The following is a 27,757-nucleotide window of genomic DNA, read 5'->3' on the forward strand; positions in this document are numbered from 1 at the left end:
ATAGCCGGAAGACATTTTCAATTTTGCTGTCTGCCCTTTGGCCTCTCCACCACTCCAAGAGTTTTTTCAAACTCTTAGACTAGAGGGAATCTCCATCTTGCACTACCTAGGCGACATTCTCTTGTCAGCAAGACAAAGGGACACTCTACTGGCACACGGTGACCGAATCCTCAGTTTCCTGGAGTCCCACAGCTGGCTTGTGAATTGGAAAAAGAGGCATTTGTCTCCATCCCAGTCTTTGGTCTATCTAGGGGCTTGTTTCAATACCCAGAAGGACTCAGTCTCGCTTCCTCTCCAGAAAGTCGTGGCCTTTGTCTACTTAGCCTCAAGTTTCCAAATCAAGGATTGGGCCACAACCAAAGAATTGATGTCTCTGCTGGGTTCCATGGCAGCGACCATTACAGTAACAGTGGGCAAGGTGGCACATGAGGCCAGCCCAATATCTGTTCTTGGACCAATGGAACAGGGAAGGGAAGGATTGGGATCAGAGGATCCATCTATCTCAGTCCTTAAAGAATTCTCTCCTATGGTGGAGATCAGAGAATAACCTTATGAGAGGATATTGACTCTCTCAGCCACATTGGAACATCCTAGTTTCAGATGCCTCTGCTCAGGGCTGGGGACCCAGATTGGGGATAAGGTGGCTCCAGGGAAAATGGCCTACTCGTCACACCAATGTACCTTCAAACATCTTGGAATAAGGGTAGCAAAGTTAGCCCTGTTTGCTTTTACGGATGTTCTCAGAGGCTCTTCAGTCAAGCTCCTTTCTGACAACACCAGTGCTGTAGCATATATCAGGAGGCAGGGGGGAACGAGTAGCAAGTCGTTGCTTCGGCATGCCAAGTTGGTGAACTACAGGTCCTCTCCAGTGCCCAGGACTGTATCTACTTTCTGCATGACAGAGTTATTAAAAAACCCGTGAGATACTCTTTACCTAAAGTGGTAAGTAAACCCAATTTGTTTTTGCCTCCAATAAGGATTAATTACAGTTAGGCCCATAAATATTTGGACAGAGACAACTTTTTTTCTAATTTTGGTTCTGTACATTACCACAATACATTTTAAATGAAACAACTCAGATGCAGTTGAACTGCAGACTTTCAGCTTTAATTCAGTGGGTTGAACAAAATGATAGCATAAAAATGTGAGGAACTAAAACCCTTTTTTAACACAATCACTTCATTTCAATTAAAAACTGAAAATAAAATGTTAATTTCTAATACTTTGCTGGCAATGACAGTCTGAAGTCTTGAACTCATGGACATCACCAGATTCTGGGTTTCCTCCTTTTAATGCTCTGCCAGGCCTTTACTGCAGCAGCTTTCAGTTGCTGTTTGTTTGTGGGCCTTTCTGTCTGAAGTTTAGTCTTCAACAAGTGAAATGCATGCTCAATTGGGTTCAGATCAGGCGGCTGACTTGGCCCTTCAAGAATATTCCACTTCTTTGCTTTAAGATACTCCTGGGTTGCTTTGGCTGTATGTTTTGGGTCATTGTCCATCTGTATTATGAAACGCCTCCCAATCAATTTGATTTAGCTGGATTTGAGCAGACAGTATGTCTCTGAACACCTCAGAATTAATTCGGCTGCTTATGTCCTGTGTCACATCATGGATAAACTGGCAGCCGTGAACTCCCAAGCCATCACACTGCCTCCGCCGTTTTACAGATGATGTGGTATGCTTTGGATCATGAGCTGTTCCATACCTTCTCTATACTTTTTTCTTGCCATCATTCTGGTAGAGGTTGATCTTTGTTTCATCTGTCCAAAGAATGAATTACCAGAACTGTGCTGGCTTTTTTTTAGATGTCCAATCTACCCTTTCTATTATTGATGCCTATGAGTGGCTTGCACCTTGCAGTGCACCCTCTGTATTTACTTTCATGCAGTCTTCTCTTTATGGTAGACTTGGATATCGATACACCTACCTCCTAGAGAGTGTTGTTCACTTGTTTGGCTTTTGTGAAGTGGTTTCTCTTCACCATAGAAATGATTCTGTGATCATCCACCACTGTTGTCTTCAGTGGACGTCCAGGTCTTTTTGCATTGCTGAGTTCACCAGTGCTTTCTTTCTTTCTTTCTTTCTTTCTTTCTTTCTTTCTTTCTTTCTTTCTTTCTTTCTTTCTTTCTTTCTTTCTTTCTTTCTTTCTTTCTTTCTCAGGATGTACCAAACTGTAGATTTTGCCACTCCTAATATTGTAACAATTTCTCGGGTTCAACTGCATCTGACATGTTTTATTTAAAATTCATTGTGCTAATGTACAGAACCAAAATTAGAAAAATTAGAAAAAAGTTGTCTCTGTCCAAATATTTATGGGCCTAACTGTATATCTTAGTTTGGATCAAGTAGTACAAGGTACTGTTTATTTATTACAGAGATAAAAGTAAATCATTTTTAAAAATCTGAATTATTTGGATAAAACAGAGTCTATGGGAGATAGCCTTCTGGATAACAGATCCCATACCTCTACAAAAACACTATAGATGGACCAAGCTTGATGTATTCATCTGATACACATAACCTCTTATAATGACTTCTGTGTAATGCACACCAAATGTACTGATAATCTTTTCTATATCCATACATTAATTTAAATTGCACGTGGAGACACAAATGCATTCTGCTGTTCTTTTTCTATTGTAGGTCTACATACAGTCTGGGGCAGGGTATCTGGCTTCCTGTCAGTAAAAATTTTGTGGTACCCCCAGTGGAGCTGTCCATTAATCCACTAGCAAGCTGCAAGACAGAAGTCCTTGTGACTGAAGACCCTGCTGATGTACGGTAGGAACCTCTGAAATACTATAGACATATAGTAGAAGTAAGTGACCATTTGTCTAAGTAAATGAAGCAGATGTCACCAGAGTTGATGACTGAATATATTTTCTTAGTAACAGGGTAATGTTGTCTGCTTCCCTTATTGAGCAAATTCTGCTTTGTTGTTTATAATCCACCAAATAGTTCAGTTCATTGACTTCATTAATCTATTTTCTACCATCCTTGGAGATGAAAATGCAATATTCATGATACTTTAGACAGTATATTCTTATGTAGCAATCAAACTGTAATAAATTTCAGAAATAATTTTTTTTTTTAGTTTTTCATAAACTGTTTTATTAATTTCAAAAGAATAACAAAACAAAACAAACAAATATTACAGAAGTAATATATCTAATAGTCATGCAAAATGTATGCATTATGGTGCTGCAAATATGAACATAATATAAAAGCTCTCATTCAATATGTTGCATTAGCCGCAGATCAACGTATTTGATCTGGGGACGTTTCAGAAATATAATTTGCTTCTTTGCTGCTCTCCGTGTAAATTGTAGTCATCTATCTTCAAAGAGTTAGGAGCTAAACTAAACAGTAAGTAAGAGATGCAAAGATGTAAAAGTGAGTTTTTGCTCTGGCCTAAGTAATCAACTGATTAATAACCCAATATTTGCTTAATAGCATATAAATAAATTATACATTTTATAACTAATAAAATATTTGCATAGCCAAATATTTATTAGGACATGCATAGCCTAATGTTTTTCTTGCCAAATGGCCACTTTCTCATTGAGTAAGTGCCCATTTGGCACAAAATGCGTTGGGCAATGCATGACCTGAGAAATATTTTTTTACATTTTATAACTATTTTTGCTAGTATCTTCACTGTTCTCCATACCTGACCAAATTTTCCAATTTTGTTAATCCATAGACTGGGGTTAATATAGTGAGACTGCTTGTCATTATTCTCCTTTTGTACCCACACTTATTTTTAGAGCAGACACACACACCATTCATTCTCATTGATTTTATAATAAAACTGTACATTATGCTTGATCCCAACTAATAATTAATCCATACTGGAACCAAACCTCTATTGAGTTTGTTTAATTCTAACATGATTTTCTAGTAGACTTAAGATATGATAATCCAAATTACAGATCCGTTTTCTGAAAAACCCCAGGTCCCGAGCATTTTAGATAACAGGTCCCATGGTAATTTGTGAACCCAGCAGTAGTATGTAAAGACAGTTGTGACGTGATCCATACAGGTTAATCCATATAGCAAGTGGAATGACCCAAATGTAACAGAAAAAATTTAAAGTGAGCAAAGTACATGTAATCACAACAGACATGATCGATGCAAAGCAGAGCAGGACGTGACAATAACAAAATAAACAAAGACCTTCCCTTCATCAGTGACAGCCCAGGATAATCTGTGCAACATACTAGGTCTACAGATAAGTGGCAATATAGGTTGAAAGACTGCTGTGAGGATAGCCAGGTGACCACAGCAATGCACCGCCTGCCATATATATACCATATGTGTCTCACCCACAGCCAGGCCCATGGTGTGTGCACTCAGGAGAACCGGGAATGGCACAGGATTGTGGGTCCGCACCCACCAACATGATGCACTACCTTAGTGCAAAATTGGCATGCAAACGGTATGGAAGTTGCGCTAGTGTTACTGTGGCAAGCAAAGTGAAGTTGCACTAGCATTGCCTAATTTACATACGGTGGGAAGTTAAAGTTGAATGGACGTATATGTTGCAGCCAAGACATTACACTACACAAGATGTGCCCACTGTATAGTTTATGTGGCATATGTTAGGAAAAAATTACGATCTTTTGCAGCCTATCACCCTGTAAAAAGTAAAAGCGGCCAGCAGTTTTTGGGACTTATAATAAAATTTTTCTATCTACTCTATTGCACTTCGCCTGGTCTGAGCTGGCTAAGGCAAGTCTGGCGCAAGAGGTAACATTCAGTCAAATCTCAATCTTAGTGAATTAGCGTAGTTACATTCGTTTGCCAGAGCGCAAATTCGCCTGGCGTTAGGGTGTGAATTACCAGTAGAGTCTATCTCCTTCGCTAGCGAAATTACACCAGTGCCCATTAGTAAATCAGTGAAGTTCTGAATTTTCACCAGCGTTAGTCACTTCGCCCCTTAGTCTCAAGTCAAGCCTTTATGGGTCATTAGGAGATATGGCATCTCCCCTCCATGATGCCACTACCTGAAAACCAACCGGTAATCAGGTCTGTCTTAACACATGGAACACCCTCTATATAGGAGATGTCTTCTACTCAAAAAGAAAATAACACGTCTAATAACTCTGCTAGTGGATTATGTTACAAAGATAAAAACATATTTACACATATAAAGTGCATATTAAAGATCACAAAACAATTAAGGGGTAATGTCCTCTTGGAGTCAAAGACTGTAATAAGTAAACCCAACGTGCTTTATACTGTAATAATAATTTATGTCTATCCCCTCTGCTCCTGGGGGTGGAATATAGTCAATAGCAATGCAGCAGAGGGTTGGGAAAGGATGTGCTAAGTCTAGCAACCGGCTGTTCCCAGCTGTGTTTCTTTTCCTTGATGCCAGCACCTTTGTTTTGTGTCTTGTCCGTCAATGGTTCAGTGATTAAATGAGAGTCCTTATTGGAAATAGCTTTTTCAATTCCAGTCCTATGGTTTCCCAATCTCTCCCATTATGTGGCGATGGTTTTGCCCATGTACATCTGACCAGAGGAGCTTTGGAGAAGCCGCACACCACACAAACCCAAAAATTCTTATCCTGGTGCCCAGCGATAGAGATATCGGCCACCTCACAATACAGGTAAGAAGAATTTCACTGGCACACAGGAGTTCCGGTAGCAGGACAAGCCCTTGCAATTTCATTATGAGCTGTGCAACGTTTCAGGGACACGCCCCTTTGTCAAGCATGCTACCGCAACTCCTGTGTGCCAGTGAAATTCTTCTTACATGTACATCTGACCACAAGAGCAAAGTAAAATATATACAACAAAGTCTGAAGTGCAGGTAAGTCTGTGTTTTATTTTGATCCTTTTGCCAGAATGTGTTCCCTGTCAGTAATGAATAACATAACACACAATTGTTGCATCTGTAACAACCTATATATATATATATATATATATACACAATATCAAAACAGGGGGGTTGTGGGAGCACTCTAAAGGCTTTAAAGTATAATAAATGCTATTGCATATGTACCCAAAACAGGGGTTATTTTGTTACAAAGTTATGATCATAAAATTGATAAGCCACCATACCACATCAAGGTAAACCCCGAATGGCGGGGTTCGGGGTATATCCATCCAGAGGTTTCTGAGCAGCACTGGTCTAGATGGCCACTGTAAGCTGTTAATATTTTGAAGCTTGAGGTCCGCTTTGAGCAGATAAATCAACTAGAATAGATAAATAGGAGAGTAAAGAATAATGTCCCTGCCCTTTTGCAATGGTTTATACACATGAAATGCAGCCCCCCCCAAAGAAACTTCGATAACTTTGGACACTAGTGATGTGCTGGATGACCTGGCAGTGACCTGCGGGTTGACCTCTGGTTGGGTGGGTTTAGGTTGAAATTTGGATAGCCATTTGCAGTTTAGGGTTGAGTGCTGGTCAGACTGGGGAAGTACAATCCTCCCTGATACCAAAGATCCCCTATCTTGGAAACAGAGGTGCACAGAAGTAGAGTACAGTGCGGGATGACGTGGGTACTGGTCGGGTGCGGGTCCTACAATGGCAACATTTTGTGGTTTAGGGTGGGGTGCAGGTTGAGTTTTTCCTGACCCACACATCACTAATGGACTTCTCAAACCAGTAAGCGACAGCAAAACGAATAGACATCAAGACAGCAGATTGGGAGGATGGCTTCTGTATATTTTTGTCCTTCCCTTCAGCGAATACTTATTGTATAACCTTTACCCTAGCCATTAATCCTACAACATCAAAAGGTAGACATAATTGATATCCAGTTTTTTTTAAAATTATTTATTTTCAATATATCTGTGATAACAGCTGGCATGATATTTAAGTGCATAGTCCTTTTGTTACTTTGTTGCCTTGTTTCCCTCTTTCAGTAAGTTTAGAAAAAAAAAACAGAAATGATTTGCTGAACTCAATGAAGCAGGTTATACAGGTATAACAGTACAAATTCTATAGGTTTGCTGTTCCATAATAATGGACAGAGTATATAATTCTCATCATGGTGGTTTACACAGTTGTCTCCACTGCATCTCTCCCTGTGGGTGATTTATCGATTTAACTGGTTATGTTACTTGTGCACATGGGTAACACATGAAAAAGAAATCAACAAAACTTTGCTTTTTTATGAAGGCTAAACTTGCAATTAAAGATGTCATGCTTCTCTGGGCATCAATAGCTGCACACAATGGATATAATGCATATTTCCTTGTTTGCCATTGACTTTTACCTCATAAATGAATTCTGCAATCAAAGTGTGCACCTTCTGTCTGTGTATTTTCTTATTTCTACTGTTTACTCAATTACTATAATCTTGTGCGGTCATCAATAAGATTCAAAAAACCCTTCACATGAAATCATATTGTTTTGCTTATGAAAATGGATCCTGTGTGTAGTCTGGAATTTGACAGCAGAAAAAATAAATGAGAAGATAAAGGACATGAAGACTAGTACAGATCAGGTTTGGGAAATACTGAACTTAGGTGATTGTTTCTTAACGTAGTTACATAATATAGTAATTTAATTTACAAAAAAGAATCATGTCCATTGAGTTCAACCTTTTCATGCAAATGAAACCTGGGTTACTGGCTGGTCCACAGTAAATTACAATTAAAAAAAAAAGCATGAAGCCTCTCCAGTTTGCTTCAGAAGGGCAGGGTCATACTGGGCAGGTGGACACCGGGGGTAAAAAACTATGGGCCTTAGCCATCATGGGACCCGGTCCATACAGACGGCTGCTGGATTTTTTCCTGCACTCCTGACCTCCCCCCACCCCACATGCAAGACTGCATGAAGGAATGATGTGCTTGAAGCAAGTACAGAGGGGGGATTTGTGGCTGTGGAGGGGACCCTTGGGGGTTAGGGGCCCTGGTGGGCTCAGTCCCCCCCCCAGTTCAATACTGCAGAGGGGGGGGGAAGATTCCTGACTCCAAGATAGCAATTGAACCAATTCAATTTTTCTAAGAGCTAATTTCTGTAGCCCTGTATTTTCTCACCTGCTAAAAAAACATTGAAGACCTTTCTGGAGCTAGCTAATGCTTCTCTCCAGGGAGAGAATCCTACAACTTTATACCTCTCAAAACCTTTCCAAAGTATAAGGGAAGTGCTATTTTTCCTGTTCTGTAAACATATGTTCCCTGGTCCCCTGTTTCACAAATAATTCAGTATAAATGCAAGTTCATATGTTTACAGAACAGGAGTTATTTGTTACAAAGATATGATCATAAAGTTGATAAGCCACCATACCATGTCAAGGTAAACCCCACATGGTGGTCCCTAACTTGTTACCTCTGGTCATAGTATAAAGGATCTATTTATTGTAACAAAGCAGCTGGGTTAGTTATAGATGGGCGATATGTTTCTCCCAGGGTGTTATATAATACAACACCCTGGAACATGGATTAATTAATACAGACCAAAGCTGCAAGGTAATTGCTGCAGCTAAAGTACCTGACTGACCTTGGGAGGGGGGACCCCTCCCACCTCACTGACCTTGGGAGGGGGGACCCCTCCCACCTCAGAGTGAGAGAGAGCGCAGGAGCTGCACTGCACAGGGAAGGTACTAATTACCAGAGTTTTGTGTTATATTGTGATTCTTTTGTTTTAAGTTGGTGTTGGGAAAGCCACCCAACTGTAGTTAGGCTGCCAACTGTGTTTTGCCAGCGCTCTGGTGCAAGGGTTTATTTTTCCTTGTTTTGATTTCTTTGTGTGCTTGTTACTAAAGACTGTGTAACAGAATAAACTGAAGGCACTTGCCTTTAAGAGGAGCGACTACTGTGACTGTTTTTACAGGACAAACTAAATTTAGCTTAGTAATAGGTGTAGGTGCTGTGCAAGCCAGCAGATCCTAGCAGCTTTTCTATTATGGAGGCAAATGTTGGACTATTTCTTATCTTGCTCCTCTTGTTTTGTAAACCACAGTTATAGCAACCAGTTTTCCTGTGATACATGAAAAACCCCATTGAGTAATAAGTTGGCTTCCTCCTTGGTCCGGACTACTCCCGATGGGAGCCGATAGACCCCTGACATTACGATCAGGCCATGGACCCCACTGAGGAAGCTACGTCTGATGTCGGACGAGATCTCCGGGGTTTGGCATCCTGCATGGAAGAGCTCAGGCCTGGACTGGCAATCTGTGGGTTCTGGCAAATGCCAGAGGGGCTGCTGTATGGTTCCATAGAAAGTTACCATATAGTGGGCTGGTAGGGGGCTGTTTGGGCTGGTACGGGGCTCTTTGGACCTCTGTGTACTTGGAATGGCAGGGCCTATTTTGACTCCCAGTCCAGGCCTGGCAAGAGCTACTACTAACATAGTAACATAGTAACATAGTAAGTAAGGTTGAAAAAAGACACACGTCCATCAAGTTCAACCTTTTTTTTTTATATCTGCCTAACTGCCAGTTGATCCAGAGGAAGGCAAAAAACCCATCTGAAGCCTCATTAATTTGCCTCAGAGGGGGAAAAAATTCCTTCCTGACTCCAAAATGGCAATCGGACTAGTCCCTGGATCAACTTGTACTATGAGCTATCTCCCATAACCCTGTATTCCCTCACTTGCTAAAAAGCTATCCAGCCCCTTCTTAAAGCTATCTAATGTATCAGCCTATACCACTGATTCAGGGAGAGAATTCCACCTCTTCTCAGCTATCACTGTAAAAAACCCCTTCCGAATATTTAGGCGGAAACTCTTTTCTTCTAATCGGAATTGGTGACCTCGTGTCAGCTTGAAAGACCTACTGGCAAATAAAGCATTAGAGAGATTATTATATGATCAACATATATATTTATACATAGTTATCATATCACCCCATAAGCACCTTAACTCCAGCGTGAACATCCCCAATTTGGCCAGTCTTTCCTCATAGCTAAGATTTTCCATACCTTGCACCAGCTTAGTTGCCCTTCTCTGTACCCTCTCTAAGACAATAATGTCCTGTTTGAGTGATGGGGACCAAAACTGTACGGCATATTCTAGATGGGGCCTTACATGTGCTCTATACAGTGGAAGAATGACCCCCTCCTCCCATGACTCTATGCCCCTTTTAATACAGCTCAAGCCCTTATTTGCCCTTGATGCTGCTGACTGGCATTGCTTGCTGGATGGAATTAATTGGGCTGGATAGTTTTGTGTCATCTGCAAAAACTGATACACCAAAAACTTACAACACCATCCCCTAAGTCATTAATGAACAAGTTAAATAAAAGTGGACCTAATACCGAGCCCTGGGGGACCCCACTAAGAACCTTACTCCAAGTAGAGAATGTACCATTAACAACCACCCTCTGTACCCGATCCTGTAGCCAGTTTCCTATCCATGTGCAAACGATTTCATTAAGCCAACAGACCTTAGTTTAGAAAGCAGTTGTTTGTGGGGCACAGTATCAAACACTTTGGCAAAATCCAAATAGATCACATCTACTGCCCCCCCCCCCCCCACTGTCCAGCATCTTACTTACCTTATCATAAAAAGCAATCAAATTTGTCTGACATGACCTATCCTTCATAAAGCCATGCTGATTGCTGCTCATAATGCCATTCACTAGGACAAAATTTTGAATGTGATCCCTTAACAAGCCTTCAAATAATTTGCCCACCACATATGTTAAGATTACTGGCCTATAATTGCTAGGCTAAGATCGTAATCCCTTTTTAAATAATGGAATAACATCATCTTTTCTCCAATCCATAGGCACCATACCAAATGAAAGTGAATCTGAGAAAATCAGAAATAGGGGCTGGTCTAAAACTGAACTAAGCTCTCTTAGAACCCGGGGGTGTATGCCATCAGGCCCTGGAGCCTTGTTTACATTAATTTCTATTAAAGCTTTATGAATCATATCCTGAGTCACCCACTGACTAGATTGAGCTGAGCCATTAGTGCAGCTATAAAGAGAGCCTGGGAACTCAGACTCCTCTGTTGTATATACTGAAGAAAAGATTTAACACATTTGCCTTTTCTGTATCTGTTACAACCATACTGGTACCATTATTTAATGGAGCAACACTTTCAACCTGCATTTTTTTACTATTAATATATTTAAAAACTTTTTAGGCTTAGTTTTCACCTCCATTGCAATTAACTCTTCATTTCCTTTCTTTGCCTTCCAGATTGCTGATTTATAACATTTATTACAGTGTTTATATTCATTAAATGCAGCTTCTGTCCCAACGGATTTGTAGTTTGTAAAAGCCTTTCTCTTCTTTCCTATTAACTTCTTTACTTCTGTATTAAGCCACAAAGGATGATTCTTAGAGCTTCTACATTTACTTCTTTATGGAATAATTTGAGAACAGTAATGATTTAATTTAATTTTAAATGACAATCATTTCTGTTCTGTGTTTTTAGCTGAAATCGTAATGCCCCAATCAATACTCTGTAGGGCAGCCCTCAAGGCACTAAAATTAGCTTTTGCAAAATTCATGGTTTTTGTTGCCCCAGTATATATTTGTTTTTTGCCCCAGACATTGAATGATACAACATTATGGTCACTATTACCCAGGGGTTCAATGACTTGCTCATTTGCTATAAGTTCTGGGTCATTTGAGATCACTAAATCCAGAATAGCATTTTTTCTCAAAGGTCTCAATATTGCCTTTGAACGTTATCAGAGACGGAGTATTAAAAATTCATCAAGTGCACCAACACAGAGGATTCTCTAGAAGAATTAAGTAGATTCAATTACCTCAACAAGCAAGGAATCAGCCTAGTACAAGAGACCAAGGTGAAGGCTCAAGCAAAAATCACACAACAGGATGACGCCACATCTCATGTTTCTGCATCTTCTAGACACACAAAAATGTCTTCAAGATCTTCACATTCTATGTCTTCTACTCTCAGCAAGCAACTACTCAAAGCTCATGCTGATTTAGAAACTGCTAAAATAGAGGCTGACTTTGCTAGAAGAGTACATTTGAGGCCATTACAGCAGATATTGGTATTACAGCCGGACAAGAATTAGATCTACTGATTCCGTGGCTTGGCCCACAGTCTTCAGAACGCATTAGGACTCTGAAATCCGTTTACTCTGGCAATCTAGCTGCAGGTCTCACAGCTGCATGGGAATGCCTGGAACAGAGCTATGGCAGTCCATAAACCATTGAAAGTGCTTTATTAAAAAGACTGCAAAGTTTTCCAAATATAACTGGAAAGGGCAATCAAAAGTTTCAAAACCTGAGTGACCTCTTGCTTAAACTCCAACTGGCAAAAAATTGATTCTCGCTTGCCAGGTCTCAGCTATCTGGACAACACTCATGGTGTTAACCCAATAGTAGCAAAGCTGCCATACGGCATTCAAGAAAAGTGGGTAACTCAAGGTTCAAAATATAAAGAGAAGAACCAAGTGTCTTTCCCACCATTTACATTCTTCTGCGACTTCATCAAAAGGATTGCAAGGATAAAGAATGATCCAAGCTTTATATTTGGTGAGTCAGGTTTTCCTAGTCCTCCTTTACCAAAACATACACACACCAATTACAGGGATCATAGAGGTCCTTTGTCTGTTAAGAAGACAGGTGTTGTTCCTGCCATAACACCTTCCAACAAATTTGACCAAGGCAAGAAAATCGAAAACCCAAATCGACAATGCCCTATTCACAAGATGCCTCATCTGCTCAAAAAGTGTCTTGGCTTCAGAGCAAAACCACTGCAGGAACACAAGAAAATCTTTAAGAAATTTGGCATCTGCTACAAGTGCTGTGCCTCTGTGGAACATCTTTCCAAGGACTGCACAACCGTTATTAAATGTTTAGAGTACAACAGTGACAAACATGTCTCTGGCCTTCATCCACAATCCTCTCCAGTGCTACCTTCAAGCACTTCTTCCCAAGGAAATCATGGCGGGTAGAGCTCAAATCAAACCTCAGCTTCAACTTCAGTGTCTACTTCATGTACTGAAGTCTGTGGAGAAGGAGTATATGACAAGTCCTGTGCCAAGATATGCTTAGTTAAGGACAGCCTGAAAAGACACTTAAACTCTATGCCATTCTTGATGATCAGAGCAATAGGTCACTGGCATGAACTGAGTTCTTTAATTTATTTAACATAAATGGAGAAGCACTACCATTTACTCTTGGCACCTGTGCAGGTATTTCTGAAGTGGCTGGAAGAAGAGCTTATGGCTTTATGATAGCATCTTTAGATGACAAGATAGATACCATCCAACAGAGAAGAAATTCCTACACCCGAAGTTGCTCTTCGTCAACCCCACTTAAGGAGCATAGCCAACTGCATACCAGTCTTTGACAAGAATGCTGACATTCTTCTTTTACTTGGTAGAGATATCTTGAGAGTACACAAGGTACGCCAGCAACGCAATGGACCTCATGATGCTCCTTACGCCTTGACCTGGAATGGGTCATCATAGGAAATGTCTGTATAAATGGTAAGAAGAAACCAACTAACGTTACTTCTTACAAAACTCATGTACTCCCAAATGGTCAAAGTACTTATTTTCAACCATGTCCACACCAGTACTGTGTAAAAGAGAGACTTGAAAGCAACTCAGAGTTTCAGCACATTGCTCAGAGTAGTGTGAATTCTTACCAGTCTCATGGAGACACTCTAAGTAGCTTAGTGTTCAAATCTACCAGTGATGACGAAACAATTTTGCTCACAACTGAGGATAAAGCATTCCTCAAAACTGTGGACAAAGAATTCCTTCAGGATAAGTCCAACAGCTGGGTAGCCCCTCTACCTTCCTGCACACAAAGGCAGTATTTGCCTAACAATAGGAAACAAGCAATCTCTACATTAGTTTATTTGAAATGCACCTCAGACTGGAAACCAGAAACAAGAGAACATTTCCTAACCTTCATACAATAGGTGTTTGACAACAACCAAGCTGAACCTGCACCACCATCAAAGAAAGGAGAGGAATGTTGGTTCCCCTCATCCTTTGGCATCTACCTTCCTCAAAAACCAAGTCAGATTAGGGTAGTGTTTCACTTTTCAGAATTAGCCCCTCTCCTGCAGTTGCAATTTATGAATTGAGAAGGACCGCCAAAGAGGATGAAAGTGAACTTGAAACTAAAGCACATCAGTCTATTGAAAGTAGCATCTCAGCTCCAGTCACCTTCCAAGGAAACCTGTTGCTTAGAAAGCTGACTTCTAAAGTGGCCAACAGGAACATCCCCTTCTCTTGGCAGCACATCTCAGTTTAACATGTACCAGTAGGCAATAATGCAATGTGTTTTGTCAGCTCCAGATTTTTTCCAAACGGACAATTCTTTATGTCTGACTGAAGTCACCTTCAAACTGATTTACCCACACCTTCCAACATTGCTGACTCTTACCACTCTTCTCACTCAAGTGGCTGTTATGGTTCCTCCAGGACACTTTGATTGCAACAAACTCTGCAAAAGTGAGTGGATACACATTCATCATATTTGCAATGTGTTGTTAAATTGCTGGAGAAAAGAATTGTTACCTGTTCTACAAACTGAAACAAGTCGCAAAAGGTGAAGCCTCACCTGCTAGGGATCTCGTTCATCAAAATGAATGACTCATGGAACTTTCAAAAGCGTAACCTAGTGACGCTGGGTGACCCCACTGTCCTGAAAGTTCTGCGAGTTTTCGCACTAGGCTCCCCACAAAATCTTACTACTAATTTCCCCCTACAAATATTCAGGATGAAAGTCTGTTTGATACAGGGAGGGTTACAGGGATACAGGGAGGCTGATTTTACTGATTTTAGTGGTTTAAGAGATTCAAAAAAATACTCATGTTCTCTAAAACCGCAAATGCCAATCATTTATTAAAATATATAAATATAAAAAGCACAAACAAATAAAAATGCAAAACCAATATGAAAATCTCAAAATCCTCAAATTTTTGTGTAATTACAGAGAAAAAAAAAACCCCACCAAAATCCTCTAATTGCATGAATTAAGGAAAGATTTTACAATTGTGTGTCCCTGCAACCAAGGCGAACAATGGTTTCAGTGCAGGCAGGACAGGAGGTTAATGCCCAAGTAGGCATTAGCATTAAACAGCTTAAAAATAGAAAATGTAAATGAGTTGTTCACACATGTAAAGGACATGTAAAGCCCAAATGGCATTGTTTGTACTGCACACATCACCTCAATTTGCCAGCACCATTACATTTCCCTAAAACCAATAGCAGCTTTCCATTTTCCCTCTGACACATCATCAGTTCATTTATATCTGCAAACAGCATATATGCAATGTAAAGTTCATGCAATTGAAGAAAGCAGGCTAACACAGGCAGAATTTACCATGATGAAAAGTCCTGTTTGGATTGAGCACTGTAATGGTTAGTCTGAGCTCAGGAAAGGAGGTTATGTGTTAAAAATATAAGCAGACAGCTGGAGCAGAGTTTCTATGGGAACCAGCAAAGCCATCTTTTCATTGGCTGTTAGACTGGAGGGTGTGTTTATTAATTAAACAACTGAGCATGCTCCGTATCCAACAGCCAAAATAAAATTCCTGAGGGAGGGGGGTGTGTGGGTTCAAGGAGCAGAAGGAGTTCTAAGTGATTAAGGGAATGCTGCAGCCTTACTATTAACCTTTGATCAAAAAGAGTGGGAGGCATTTAGAGATTTCAAAGAGGCTCTCCAGTGATTACATTTTATGTGGGGGTGTTACCCAGTTGTTTGTCCCAGTTCTACGCAACTTTTTAATTGCTCTTTATTTATTTTTTATAGTTTTTTAATTATATCAATCTTTCTTCTGACTCTTACCAGATTTCAATTGGTGGTCACATAAAACATATGCTTTGTAAGGCTACACATTTATTGCTATTGCTACTTTGTATTACTGTCTAGTCAAACCCTCTTCTATTCATATTCCAGTCTCTTATGCAATTCAGTATATGGTTACTATGGTAATTTGGACCCTATCAACAGATTGCTGAAATTACAAACTGGTGAGCTGCTGAATAAAAAGCTAAAAAACTCAAAAACTCAAATATTAAAAAATAAAAAACTATTGTAAATTGCAGAATATCATTTTAAATGTCATACTAAAAGTTAACTCAAAGGTGAACCACCCCTTTAAGTGCTAGAATAGCATTCTCAGCAAGTTTCATCTTGCATCCCCCTTAATAGAAATAGTGAATGTGACACTTTTTTTTAACTTATTTCTGTAGCTATGATACACATTGTTTGCTACTGAGCAAACTGTATTCACAAGTGCCTTATGTATTACACTTTTTGATAATTATACAAGCACCTGTTCTTTTTTTCTTCCTGAGAACAAGACCATAGGTATATGACTGTCACGGTCGGCACCCAACACCAGAACAAATGCCAAGCACCCTGGTCTCGGCTCGTGCTTCACCTGTAGTGTGACCTCCTTTGGCCTCAGGAGGAGCCCTCAGCTACTTGGATGCCACCAGGACTTAAACGGGAGGTGCAAGGCTTGAGGTTCTGGATAAGCAGAGGGGCACGACTGTTAGCAAAGTCTTTGGGCAGAAGGCCATGGTACAAGGTGTTAAACGGAATCATAGTCGGAACTGGCCGGGTCGAGGCAGGCAGAAAGCGAGCGTAAACAAATCAGGCCGGGTCTGGGCAGGCAGCGTTCAAAGCGAGGTCAGGCAGGCAAGGGTCAAAACCGGGAGATCAATCAGAGGGATAAGGCAGAAGAGGTAGTCGAAATTCAGGCAATGGATCAGGATACAGAGGTCAGAATCATCAGGAACAGGCAGGGGTCACAACAGGTAGTCAGAATCAAGCTCAGAATCAGAATAGCATAATGCTAAAGGCACCAGGAACAAACCTATAATGGGCAATGAGAATCTGCATCATGGCCCTTTATATATTTTAAAATTTTGAACCATTGCGCTCTGACGTCATCACACCAGTGCGCATGCACCAATTTATAGCAGAGGCGCGACGCGTGTGCCCATAACAAACCGGCGCAGAAGGAACCAGACACGACGAGCATCCCTGCCGAGGGGGCATCAGGTGGCCATGCCGTCCCCCCACTAGACCACCAGGGTAAGCCATCACATAACCCCCCCTCTGGACTGGACTCCCAGGTCTCTCTGATGGAATAGTTTCCTGAGACGGTCAGCCCTGATGTCACTAACTGAAACCCAAGAGTTCTCCTCAGGACCATTGCCCTTCCATTTAACCAAGTACTGGAGCTTACCTTGCACGAGGCGATAATCGTGGAGCTCTTGGACTTCAAATTCAGACTGACCTTTAACCAATACTGGGGGAGGGACAGACAATTGACAGACCTTTGAAGCTGGCTTTAGAAGAGACATATGAAAAGAATTAGAAATTTTGAAATTATCAGGCAGTTTGAGACGAACAGAAGAGGGGTTAATTTTTTCAATGATGGGATATGGACCAATGAACCTGGGCCCCAACTTGAGAGAGGGGACTTTAAGTTTAATGTTCTTTGTAGACAACCATACAGAGTCTCCTACCAGATATTTGGGTGCCTCCTCTGAGCGGTTGTAGCTGCAGTCATGCACCCTAGACCAAATTTTTGTAAATTGTTTGACAGAGGAGTTGACAGAGGGTACAGGTGACAAAGAACCAGAAAAAGAAAATGCTTTGGGATGTAAACGGTTAACAATAAAGAATGGAGATTCACCAGTAGAAGAATGAGTCGCATTAATGTAAGCAAACTCTGCCCAGGGTAATAGTTCAGCCCAAGACCATTTGTTTGAGGGTGATATGCGGTAGAAAAAAATAAATCAATACCAACCAAAGAGCAGAATGCACGCCAAAATTTTGAAACAAATTGTACCCCACGGTCAGAAATAATATTGACCGGAAACCCATGCAACTTACAAATGTTAGAAGTGAATAATTCGGCTAAGGTTTTGGCAGAAGGTAGGTGTGGGAAGGAAATGAAGTGGCTCATTTTGCTAAACCTATCCACCACAACCCAAATAACAATTTTTCCTTGAGAGGAAGGAAGATCGACAATAAAATCCATCGAAAGATTGGACCATGGTCCGTCAACCCCTGTGACAATTACAGTATATAGAGGATATTGATCTCTGGCAAATAGGAAATAATTAAGAAATAACAAATTTTCGGACATCATGCTTAAAGGAAGGCCACCAAAAGGGACACAGTTTTAGCGCTGCCAGGATGTTCCGCCATCTTGGAATTACAGGTTTCACCCAAAACCTGTTCCCTCAAATCTTCTTGAACAAATAATTTACCCGAGGGAGTTTCTACAGGAGCAGTTGACTGAACAGAGGATAAGGTCAGATCCCAAAGCTGCCACAATTAACTCACCAGGAATGGTAGGAATGCACTCACTAGAATCAGAAGAGTTGGATTCAAAACTTCTAGAGAGTGCATCTGCCTTGGTGTTTTTGGAGCCAGGCCTGTAGGTAAGGGTAAAAATTGAACCAAGTAAAAAATAAGGCCCATCTGGCCTGCCTAGGATTCAGCGGCTTGGCAGACTCAATATACAACAATTTTTTATGGTCAGTGAAGACCTTTATTAAACGCTTAGCCCCCTCTAACAGATGCCACCATTCCTCAAAAGTCCACTTAGCAGCCAACAATTCTCTATTTCCAATACCATAATTAGCCTCGGCAGGCGAAAAATTTTTAGAGAAAAAGGCACAAGGGTGTACCTTGTTAGTTGTTGGATGCCTTTGAGAAAGGACTGCCCCCTCCCCAACCTCTGAGGCTTCAACAATGAATGGAAGTGTGGTGTCCGGGTGACGAAGAATGGGGCAGACACAAATTCCTCCTTGAGGATTTTGAAGGCATGCATAGCATTGGGAGGCCACATACTCGGATCACCACCTTTTTTTGTTAAATCAGTGATAGGGGCCACAATTAAGGAAAAATGTTTCAATAAATTGGTGATAATAGTTGGCGAACCCCAAGAACCTTTGGGTTGCCCGCAAAGAAAGAGGCTTGGCCCAATCTAGTACCGCTTTAACTTTCCCAGGATCCATCTACAGACTCTTGCTGGAGATGTTAAACCCCAAAAATTGGACAGACGAAACCTCAAAGGTGCATTTCTCTAGTTTGGCGTGGAGATTATTTTTCCTCAACCTGAGTAACACCTCCCGCACATGCTTACGGTGATCACACAAGTTAGAAGAAAAGATCAGGATATTGTCTAAATAGACCACTATGAATAACCCCAGCAGGTCCCGGAAGATGTCATTGACAAATTCCTGAAACGGTGCGGGGGCGTTACAAAGACCAAACGGCATTACTAAATATTCGTAGTGGCCATCCCTGGTGTTTTTTTTTTTATTTTAAAAGTGTTTTTATTGGTTTTCTCACACACAAAAAACAAGACAGACAGTGTCCCATAAAGGAAACAAAAAGTATACAGAGTCAGTAAAAAAAAAAGAAAAAAAAAAAACCAACAGAGGAAATAAGAAAGAGGGGAGAAGAAAGAAAGAGAGAAAGAGAGTTAAAGAGGGTGTGGAGTGTGGAGGGGGTGGACAGTAGACACGACTAAAATCAGATGGAGCTAGCAAAGATCATCCTTTCAGAACACATGAGGGCTATTAGTGTCAGAGTTCAATACCCATAGCATCCAGACAGCTATAAATTTGTCCGTGCATCCTCTAGACATATATACTGCTTTATAGTAAGGGAGGGCTTTATTGACAAGGTCCTTCCAGTCCTCGAGTTTGGGTGCTTCACACTTATTCCACTGAAGAACAATCATTTTCGTAGCATAGAACATCAGCAGCTGGAGCAAAGTCCGACAACCAATTGACCCCACATCTCCATCCATGCATCCTAGCAGCGCTAGGCTGGGCTGAGGCAATATAGGGAAAACCAGAATTTTAGAAGTAAAGGAGAAAACATCAGTCCAGTAGCGAGTCAGTTTGGGGCACGTCCACACCACGTGGAACCAAGTCCCCGGGTGCCCACAGCCTCTGGTGCAGTTCTGGTAGGATCCATATGATGAAGTCGCACCGGCGTGAGGTAAGAACGGTGCATAAACTTCAGTTGTATCAACTTGTCTCTAGCCGAAATTGTGGTGGCTAACATGTGGCGCATAATCAGCTCCCAGGACTCCTCGTCCAAATTCTCAATGTCCCTGATCCATTTCTGGAAACATTTAAGCGGGCGTTTTTCCTCAGGTGCCAACAGGATATGATAGATGGCTGAAAGAGGTTTGACGACTGTCTGAAGTTGCAGAGTGTTTTCCAAAGAGGTGGCTACAATAGTAGACTGCGGATCCGGAATTGCGCCTGAGCAGCATGGCGAAGTTGACCATATCGAAACTGTGTAACATGCCGTGTTGGACAGGAGGCCTGAAGTTCCAGAAAGCTTTTTTAGCTCTCCCTCACTATACAAATCTTTCACATATCTGAGTCCATTGCCTGCCCCAAAATTTGTAATCCAGGTTAGTGAGAAAATGTGGGAGCAGCTTATTACACCACAGCGGAGCATGGGGAGAGTAGTAGGTCAAACCTGTGGGAGTCACCAATTTTTGAGCCAGCTGCCAGGCTCTGACTGTTGTGTTCATAGAGTGGGTAGCTTGTGGTGTGCCTCCTGCCCTCTATAAGGCAAAAGCCTCAAGGCTTCCCTCGAGCCCAGTATCCCTGCTTCTAAAGTACAGGATGCATTAGTGCAATCAGATTCAAACCACCATCGCACCGTTACCAATAAAGCAGCCAAGTAGTATAAGTACAAATTTGGGACGGCAAGACCCCCGGCCTGAGTGGACCTGTGCAATGTTGCCATACTTATTCTGGGAACCCGTTTGGCCCATATAAAGGAGGATATAACTGAGTTCACTTGTTGAAAAAGGATTTGGTAAGCCATATAGGAGAATTTCTAAACATATAGAGAAATTTAGGAACATACTTCATTTTCAATAAGTTGATCCTACCGTATAGTGACAATGGCAAAAATTCCCATTGGGCAAATTTGGCAACCATATCTGCAGTAATAGGATCAACATTGACCGCCTTATAGCGGGTTATCTCTTGAGTAATCCAAATTCCCAGGTACAAAAAGGTGTCAACCCATTGCAGCGGAGAATCCGGAGATAACTGTCTTTTGGCCGCCTGATCCAAGGCAAACAATGTGGATTTATGCCAGTTTACACGAAGCCCAGAGTATTTCCCATTCTCAGTTATAATCCCCAGTAGGACATCAAGGGCCGGGCCAGGGTTCTCAAGGTATATCAACATATCGTCAGCGTACAACGATATCTTTTCGGTCAGAGTACCAATTCTCAATCCCGTAATCCCAGCAGAATTGCGAATTAGTTCTGCAAGCGGCTCAATCGCCAAACAAAATAAAAAAGGAGAGAGGGGGCAGCCCTGCCTGGTACCCCTCCCCAAATTGAAACTGACCGAGAGCATAGAATTTGCCCTAATCTGAGCCACCGGTGAGTGATACAGTGCCTGAATCCACCCCACATATCTAGGGCCAAACCATATCGCTTCAAAGTTTGCCACAAAAAGGCCCATTCGACTGAATCGAAGGCTTTCTCCGCATCTAATGCCACAATGGTTCGGGAGCCAGCATTGTCGTGCCTTACCTGTAGATGAGTGAGAAGCCTCCGAATGTTGATATCAGTCGCCCTAGAGGGAATGAAGCCAGTTTGATCCGAGTGGACTAAATCTTGCATAAATGGCTTAAGCCTGTTCGCCAACACTTTAGCTAAAATCTTGGCGTCGCAGTTAATAAGCGATATAGGCCTATAAGAAGCACATTTCCGCGGATCTTTGCCTTTTTTAGGGATAATGGAAATATATGCACGGGACATGGACTCAGGCACTGCACCCCTCAGAGCAACATCGTTAAATATCTCCGTAAGTGGCCCCACCACCAGAGAGAGATGGTGTTTGTAAAACTCACCCGGGAGGCCGTCAGGGCCAGGGGCCTTGCCTGTAGGTAGCGATTTAATTACCTGCTCTACTTCCGACTGCGTTATGAGCGCATCTAACCGTTCCTGTGTAGCATCAGAAAGGTATGGCAGTGGGACGGCCCCCAGATAGTCAAGCAACTGTACGTCAGAACATGTCACCTTTGAGGAATAAAGTTCTTGATAAAACTGCCGAAATACATCCACAATGCATCGAGGTTGGGTTATCAACTCACCAGCTTCATTTTCAATACATGGAATGGAAGCCGTACTACACTCGTCTCGCACCAGCATGGCCAAAAGCTTACCAGCTTTGTCCCCCATTTCAAAAAGCCTATGCGATTGCTTCTGAATGTACGCCCGTGCCTGTTCGACATTGGCCAGTGCAAGGAAGCGAGAGGACTGCAACCAATCATTCCTATTCGCATCAGAGGGATCAGCTAAATATACCTGTTCTTTGGCAGCAGTGTCTGACTCCAAAGAGCCAATCGTGTTACCCAGTTTCCTTTTTGCCTGGCTGATGCCCGACACGTACACCCCCCTTGCTGTTGCTTTAAACGCCTCCCAGACCACAAACGTATCGGCAGTGCCCGGGTTAAGCTGCCAATATTGCACTAAAGCGGGTTGAACTACGGGTTCAGTGGCAGTGGTACCAATCCAGTGGGAGGGGAGCCTCCAAATCTTATCAATAGGTTCGGCCCGTAAGACCAATGTGAGCGTCAAGGAGGAATGATCCGATATGCCCCTGGGCAAGTATTCCACTGAGGACAATTTTGCTAATATATCTGGGGATACAAAGGCCAGATCTATACGGGAATGCGACTTATGTGTGGCCGAGTAACAGGAGAATTCCCTCGAATTCGGGTGTTTCCACCTCCACGCCTCAGTAAAGGCACTGCTATCCGCCCAGCTCTTTAGAGGCAGCTTGCTGTAGTGCGAGCCAGAAGTCGTATCAATCGTTGGGTTCAAAACCGCATTGTAATCCCCCAACAGTACAATAGGAGACGGGACCATGTCTGCCAGAAGCGTTACAAGATGGGGTAGGAAGTGGGGTTCAACAGCAGGGGGGGCATAGATAGAGGCCAGTAGAAACCTAACCCCATTAAATCGGGCCTGGACAAATATGTATCTCCCATGGTGATCCTGTTTGACCTTCTCTACCTGGCAATCAATATTCCTGTGCACCAGGATCGCCACTCCCCGAGAATAGGTGGAGTAAGTGGCATGAAAGGCTCTCCCTACCCATGCCCGCTTAAGTGCTAAAATTTTTTGCCCCGAGAGGTGGGTTTCCTGGAGCACAAGAACATCTGGTTTATGCCTTTTCACAAACTGGAACACTAATGCTCTTTTTTCTTTCGTACGCAAACCCCGTACATTCCAAGTGAGTAGTTTCAGAGACGCCATAAGTGTACAGTGCAAATAGGAACCGTCCGACTGCCAACCCATCTAGATCCCCTCCAACACTCCAAGACAGAAAAGAGACGAGAGGAAGAAAGAGAAGGAGAAAGAGAGAAGAGACAGAAAAAGCATAGAAAAAGTAAACCAAACAAAAAATATACAAGAGGAAGCATTGTTAAACATGACATCACATCATACAGGGGAATCCCCCTAGGCAAATCAAGCATAGGCCTATAAATCAGCCCGTAAGGCAGACCTAACTGCAAATTCCCACTAACTCCCCCCCCCCCGCCCTGACCTACCGAACCAAAGACGGAGGCCCTAATCCCAAAACCTGTCTAACTAACTAAGGAGGCACACCGTAACTATCTAAGGTGTAACCAAAACTTCCTCATGGTGGCTGGGGCTCCAATGTGTCTTACCCCGTATGTTGTCACAGTCCTGCAAACAGCCTTACTGCGTAAAGTGCACTAGACAAGGAGGCCATCCGGCCTTAACGATGGTGATTGTCGATCCATTGACTGACTTCAGTCGGATCTGTAAAGTAGCGGGTAACTGCACCATCAATAATTCGCAATCTGCTGGGGTAAAGCATGCTGTACTTAATTTCTTTCTCACGTAGTCTCCGTTTAACATCCTGGAAAGTGCGGCGTTGCCTTTGAATCTCCGCAGTAAAATCAGGATAGAATTGCAGCGTAGCGTTGAGAAAACGAACTTCGCCTTTTTGCCGAGCTGCAGACAGAATGGCGTCTCTATCTCTGTAATTCAGGAGACGTAGGATAAAGGGCCGCGGCGTCTCACCTGGTATGCGCCGCGTGGGGATCCTGTGGGCTCTTTCCACGGTATACGCAGCGGACAAAGCAACAGGCGCCAACACATCTTTAAGCAGAGCTTCAATAAAATCAGTAGGAGAATGCCCCTCAGCTCCCTCCGGCAAACCCATAATGCGTACATTGTTTCTCCGCGAGCGGTTTTCAGCGTCTTCCGCCCTTTGGTGTAGCAACTTTACTTGTCGCTGCAACTCCGCCACCAGTGGCTGTTGTCTTGCAAGAGTATCCTCCGCATCCCCCACGCGGCGCTCAGCTTCCGACACCCTCTCTCTCACCTTCTCGAGATCCGCCCGAAATATGGAGACCTCAGCCTGGATCTCCATGCGAAGGTCGTCCATTTTGGAGGAGAGGGCCATCTGGGATTCCCGGATAGCGTTGAGCAGCATAGTGGACTCCGGCGAGAGTTCTTTGAGCTGTACTGAGTCGGCATCTGAAGCCCCAGCCGCTGACGGTGGAGACGCCGCTCCCGGAGGTGTCTCCGTCATACCCAAGATGGCGTCCGGCCCGCTGTTGCGTAGTTGTTTTTTAGAGAGTCGTGGTGCCCTTTGGGATCGCCTCGAGCGCTTACCGCTCATATGGACGAGATAAGTAGAGTATCCGGTGCAGTGCCCACTCACTTTCGCAGTAAAAAATCGGCGTTGGGTATACTTCAGGATGGGTTAAGTGCGGAGCTCCAGCCAGACACGTCTGCTCTGTTCCCTCACATAGCCACGCCCCCCAACCATCCCTGGTGTTAAAGGCCGTTTTCCACTCATCCCCCTTCCTGATAAGGATGAGGTTATATGCACCTCTAATAAATATTAGCATTCTAACTTGATCAAATAACTCCGAAATTAGAGGAAGAGGGTAAAGTTTTTTTTTTATGGTGATCTTATTTAGACCCCTGTAGTCAATACAGGGGCGAAGACCACCATCTTGTTTCCCCATGAAAAAGAAACCCGCACCAGCAGGGGAACTAGAGGGTCTAATATGTGTAATTTTCCACCATGCGAATGCCAGATTTGCTGCTGTCATTTCACATTGCTTCCAGCAGAAGTCACACTAAGAAAAAACGCATAAAAATGTTATGCCATTTTTGACGCTGTTTTTTAAACAGCAAAACCTGGCGACGTGTAATGTATTATATCAGTTTTTTACACAGCATAATAAATATGCCCCTTAGACTCCACAGTCTCTTTTTTTCAGTATTATTTACTATGCAGCTGCATATACATTTATAGTATGCACCAGATATAAAAAAACGCTTAAAAATGCATAAGGTATTTTTCTTTCTACATATGGTTACTCAGCTCACACACACAGAATGTATAGTCTTTAAATTAAAAATAATTGTATCGTATTTTGCACTCAGATGTTCTTTATAACTGATAATTACAACAAAACTCCTTTCAGTAAAACATCTACCCCAGTGACTCATATACAGTAGAGAAAGCAGTAACAGATACATTATTAAAGTGATCTAAGTGATCATCACATTATATGAATTAGTAAGTTTTGTTCTCCATTTGTGTGCTGTTGGAAGTGATGCTCCACCAACTAAATAATGTCCACACGTTTAACTGTAACTTTTGATTTTTGTTGTATAACTCCAAAGGTATTCATTCGCGAAACCGCAGCATCAATTCGTCTGTGAAAAATCTGCTACGTCAAAATTTTTTAAGCGCGTCAAAAAACCTACCGAGCACCAATGTTAGCCTATGGGGAAGGTCCACATAGGCTTTCCAAGCTTTTTTTGACCAAAGGAAAATCGTTCGATCGATGGATTAAAATACTTCGAATCGTTCGAATTTCATGCGATCGTTTGAACAAAGGAAATGCGGTAAATCCTTTGACTTCGAAATTCGAAGTCGAAGGATTTTACTTTGACGTCCGAATATCGAGGATTAATTAACCCTCGATATTCGACCAATAGTAAATGTGCCCCCTAGTGTAGGTATCTACATGAAAATTACCTTTTATAAATTGGATGATACCATTGGTCAAAACATTTTTTCACAGTGATTTAAAATTACAAAACCCTAAACATAGTTTTGTTACTACTAAACAGACTGTACGCTGTGAAAAATTGTAGTCCATATGTTAATTAGTATCTATAAAACATTTTTTCTTTTGCAGCATTTTTTAATAAAATGATTCCCTCATAGGTGGAACCCCCACATCTACCCGCACAGCTCCATCCCCCTGCTGCTTTTATCATCTTTCCCCTATTCTGGCAAGCAGTAGTCACATTCTTATTTTAATTAATCTTCCTTAAATTTGAATCTTGTAGATTGGTGGACATAACTCACTGTGCTCTCATCCTATTAAAGCATATTTATGAATGTGTAGAAGGCAGCCAGCTGTCCGGAATCTTGCCAACTCAGCACAGTGGAGTCAAGAAGCATCCAAGGGTTAATGCAAGGTTCTTTAAACAAGAAGGGATTGGCTACCCTACTAGCTAGTTTATTGATTAAGCCCTATAGTGCTGCTTGTCTAGGCTAAAGATTGTAAAGTTGTACCTGTGTGTTTACCAAAGCAGTTACAAAGGGACAATTGCACAGCTTACAGACATGGGTTTCGTTATTTAGAAATCCTTTATCCAGAAAGTTCCAAGTTATGGGAAGGCCATCTTCCATGAAGCTAATTTTAATAGAATAATTTACATTTTTAAAAATGATTTCCTTTCTCTGTAATAATAAAACAGTAGCTTGTTCTTGATCCAAACTAATATATAATTAATCCTTATAGGCGGCAAAACAATCCTTATATGTTTGTTTTACATTATTTTTTTAGAGGTATCATGGAAAGATCCCCTATCCGGAAACCCCTGGTCCTGAGCATTCTAGATGACGAGTCCCATATTTGTATATATACAGAAGACAATAATGCAACTGTTTATTATGATAATTCGTTTAAAGCACAATTACTGAATTTCAAAGACTATTTCCAATTGACCAGGTATAACAAGTATTTGTAAAAAAAAATAAAGGGGTATATTGATAAAATTTTATTTAAAAATGTAGATTATAATTTGAAAGTAAATTATTAAATTCAGGTTGAAACAGTTTTCCGCTGTACTGTGTAACTTTCCGTTCTGACAAGATTGTCAGACTGTAGAAAATGAAGATGGTGTTAAAGATGTCTTTATCTGATAGTGTATAAATAATACAGTAAAGTCAACAAATAGTGAATTGTATGCTGTATGTTCTTTATAACTGTTTTCAGGAACAAGATCAGATAATATCTATAAAAGGAAGCATGCATTTTAGACAGGAATAAATCCTGCTGCAATGTTAATGTACCAACATTTTCGAGAGGTCACATGCACACTCAGGCCCTTCAATTGATATCCGCTGGTGCACAAAGCCTAAGGGAGACGGCACTCCCAACAATCCAATGTGAAAATAGAACAGGCTGGCACACAGAGCGAATTAAACCGGTATGTTTATTGCGTCACACAACGTTTCTGAGGGCGTTCACCTGACGAAGGGGGAACGCCCTCCGAAACGTTGTGTGACGCAATAAACATACCAGGGGTAGGACCCCGGTTTAATTCGCTCTCTGTGTGCCAGCCTGTTTTATTTTCACAGTGTACCAACATTTATCAACATTCATGCATTCTGTAATAATTATGCATTTATTTCGGAATGGGTTAATCAACCCAAGTTCCAGTGGAAAATGCATAAAAATTGTGGGGGAAAAACTCCATACAAAAACTAGTCTGAATTTTGAATATACAATTACTATTGATTTATAAGGCATAT

The 27,757-nt window shown here is 41.8% G+C and overlaps 1 protein-coding gene across 2 annotated transcripts in view; it reads left to right on the forward strand.

The window, feature by feature from the left end:
- LOC108698296 (astrotactin-2-like) overlaps positions 1 to 27,757 on the forward strand; it is a 1,031,088-nt gene that overhangs the window by 454,525 nt on the left and 548,806 nt on the right. For both annotated transcript variants that reach the window (XM_018229686.2, XM_041572527.1), the window contains exon 9: positions 2,643 to 2,780. In XM_018229686.2, coding sequence (XP_018085175.2) covers positions 2,643 to 2,780 — 138 coding nt within the window. The remainder of the gene's footprint in view (positions 1 to 2,642; positions 2,781 to 27,757) is intronic.

The sequence above is a fragment of the Xenopus laevis genome, chromosome 8L (genome assembly GCF_017654675.1).
Source record: "Xenopus laevis strain J_2021 chromosome 8L, Xenopus_laevis_v10.1, whole genome shotgun sequence".
Lineage (NCBI taxonomy): Eukaryota > Metazoa > Chordata > Amphibia > Anura > Pipidae > Xenopus > Xenopus laevis.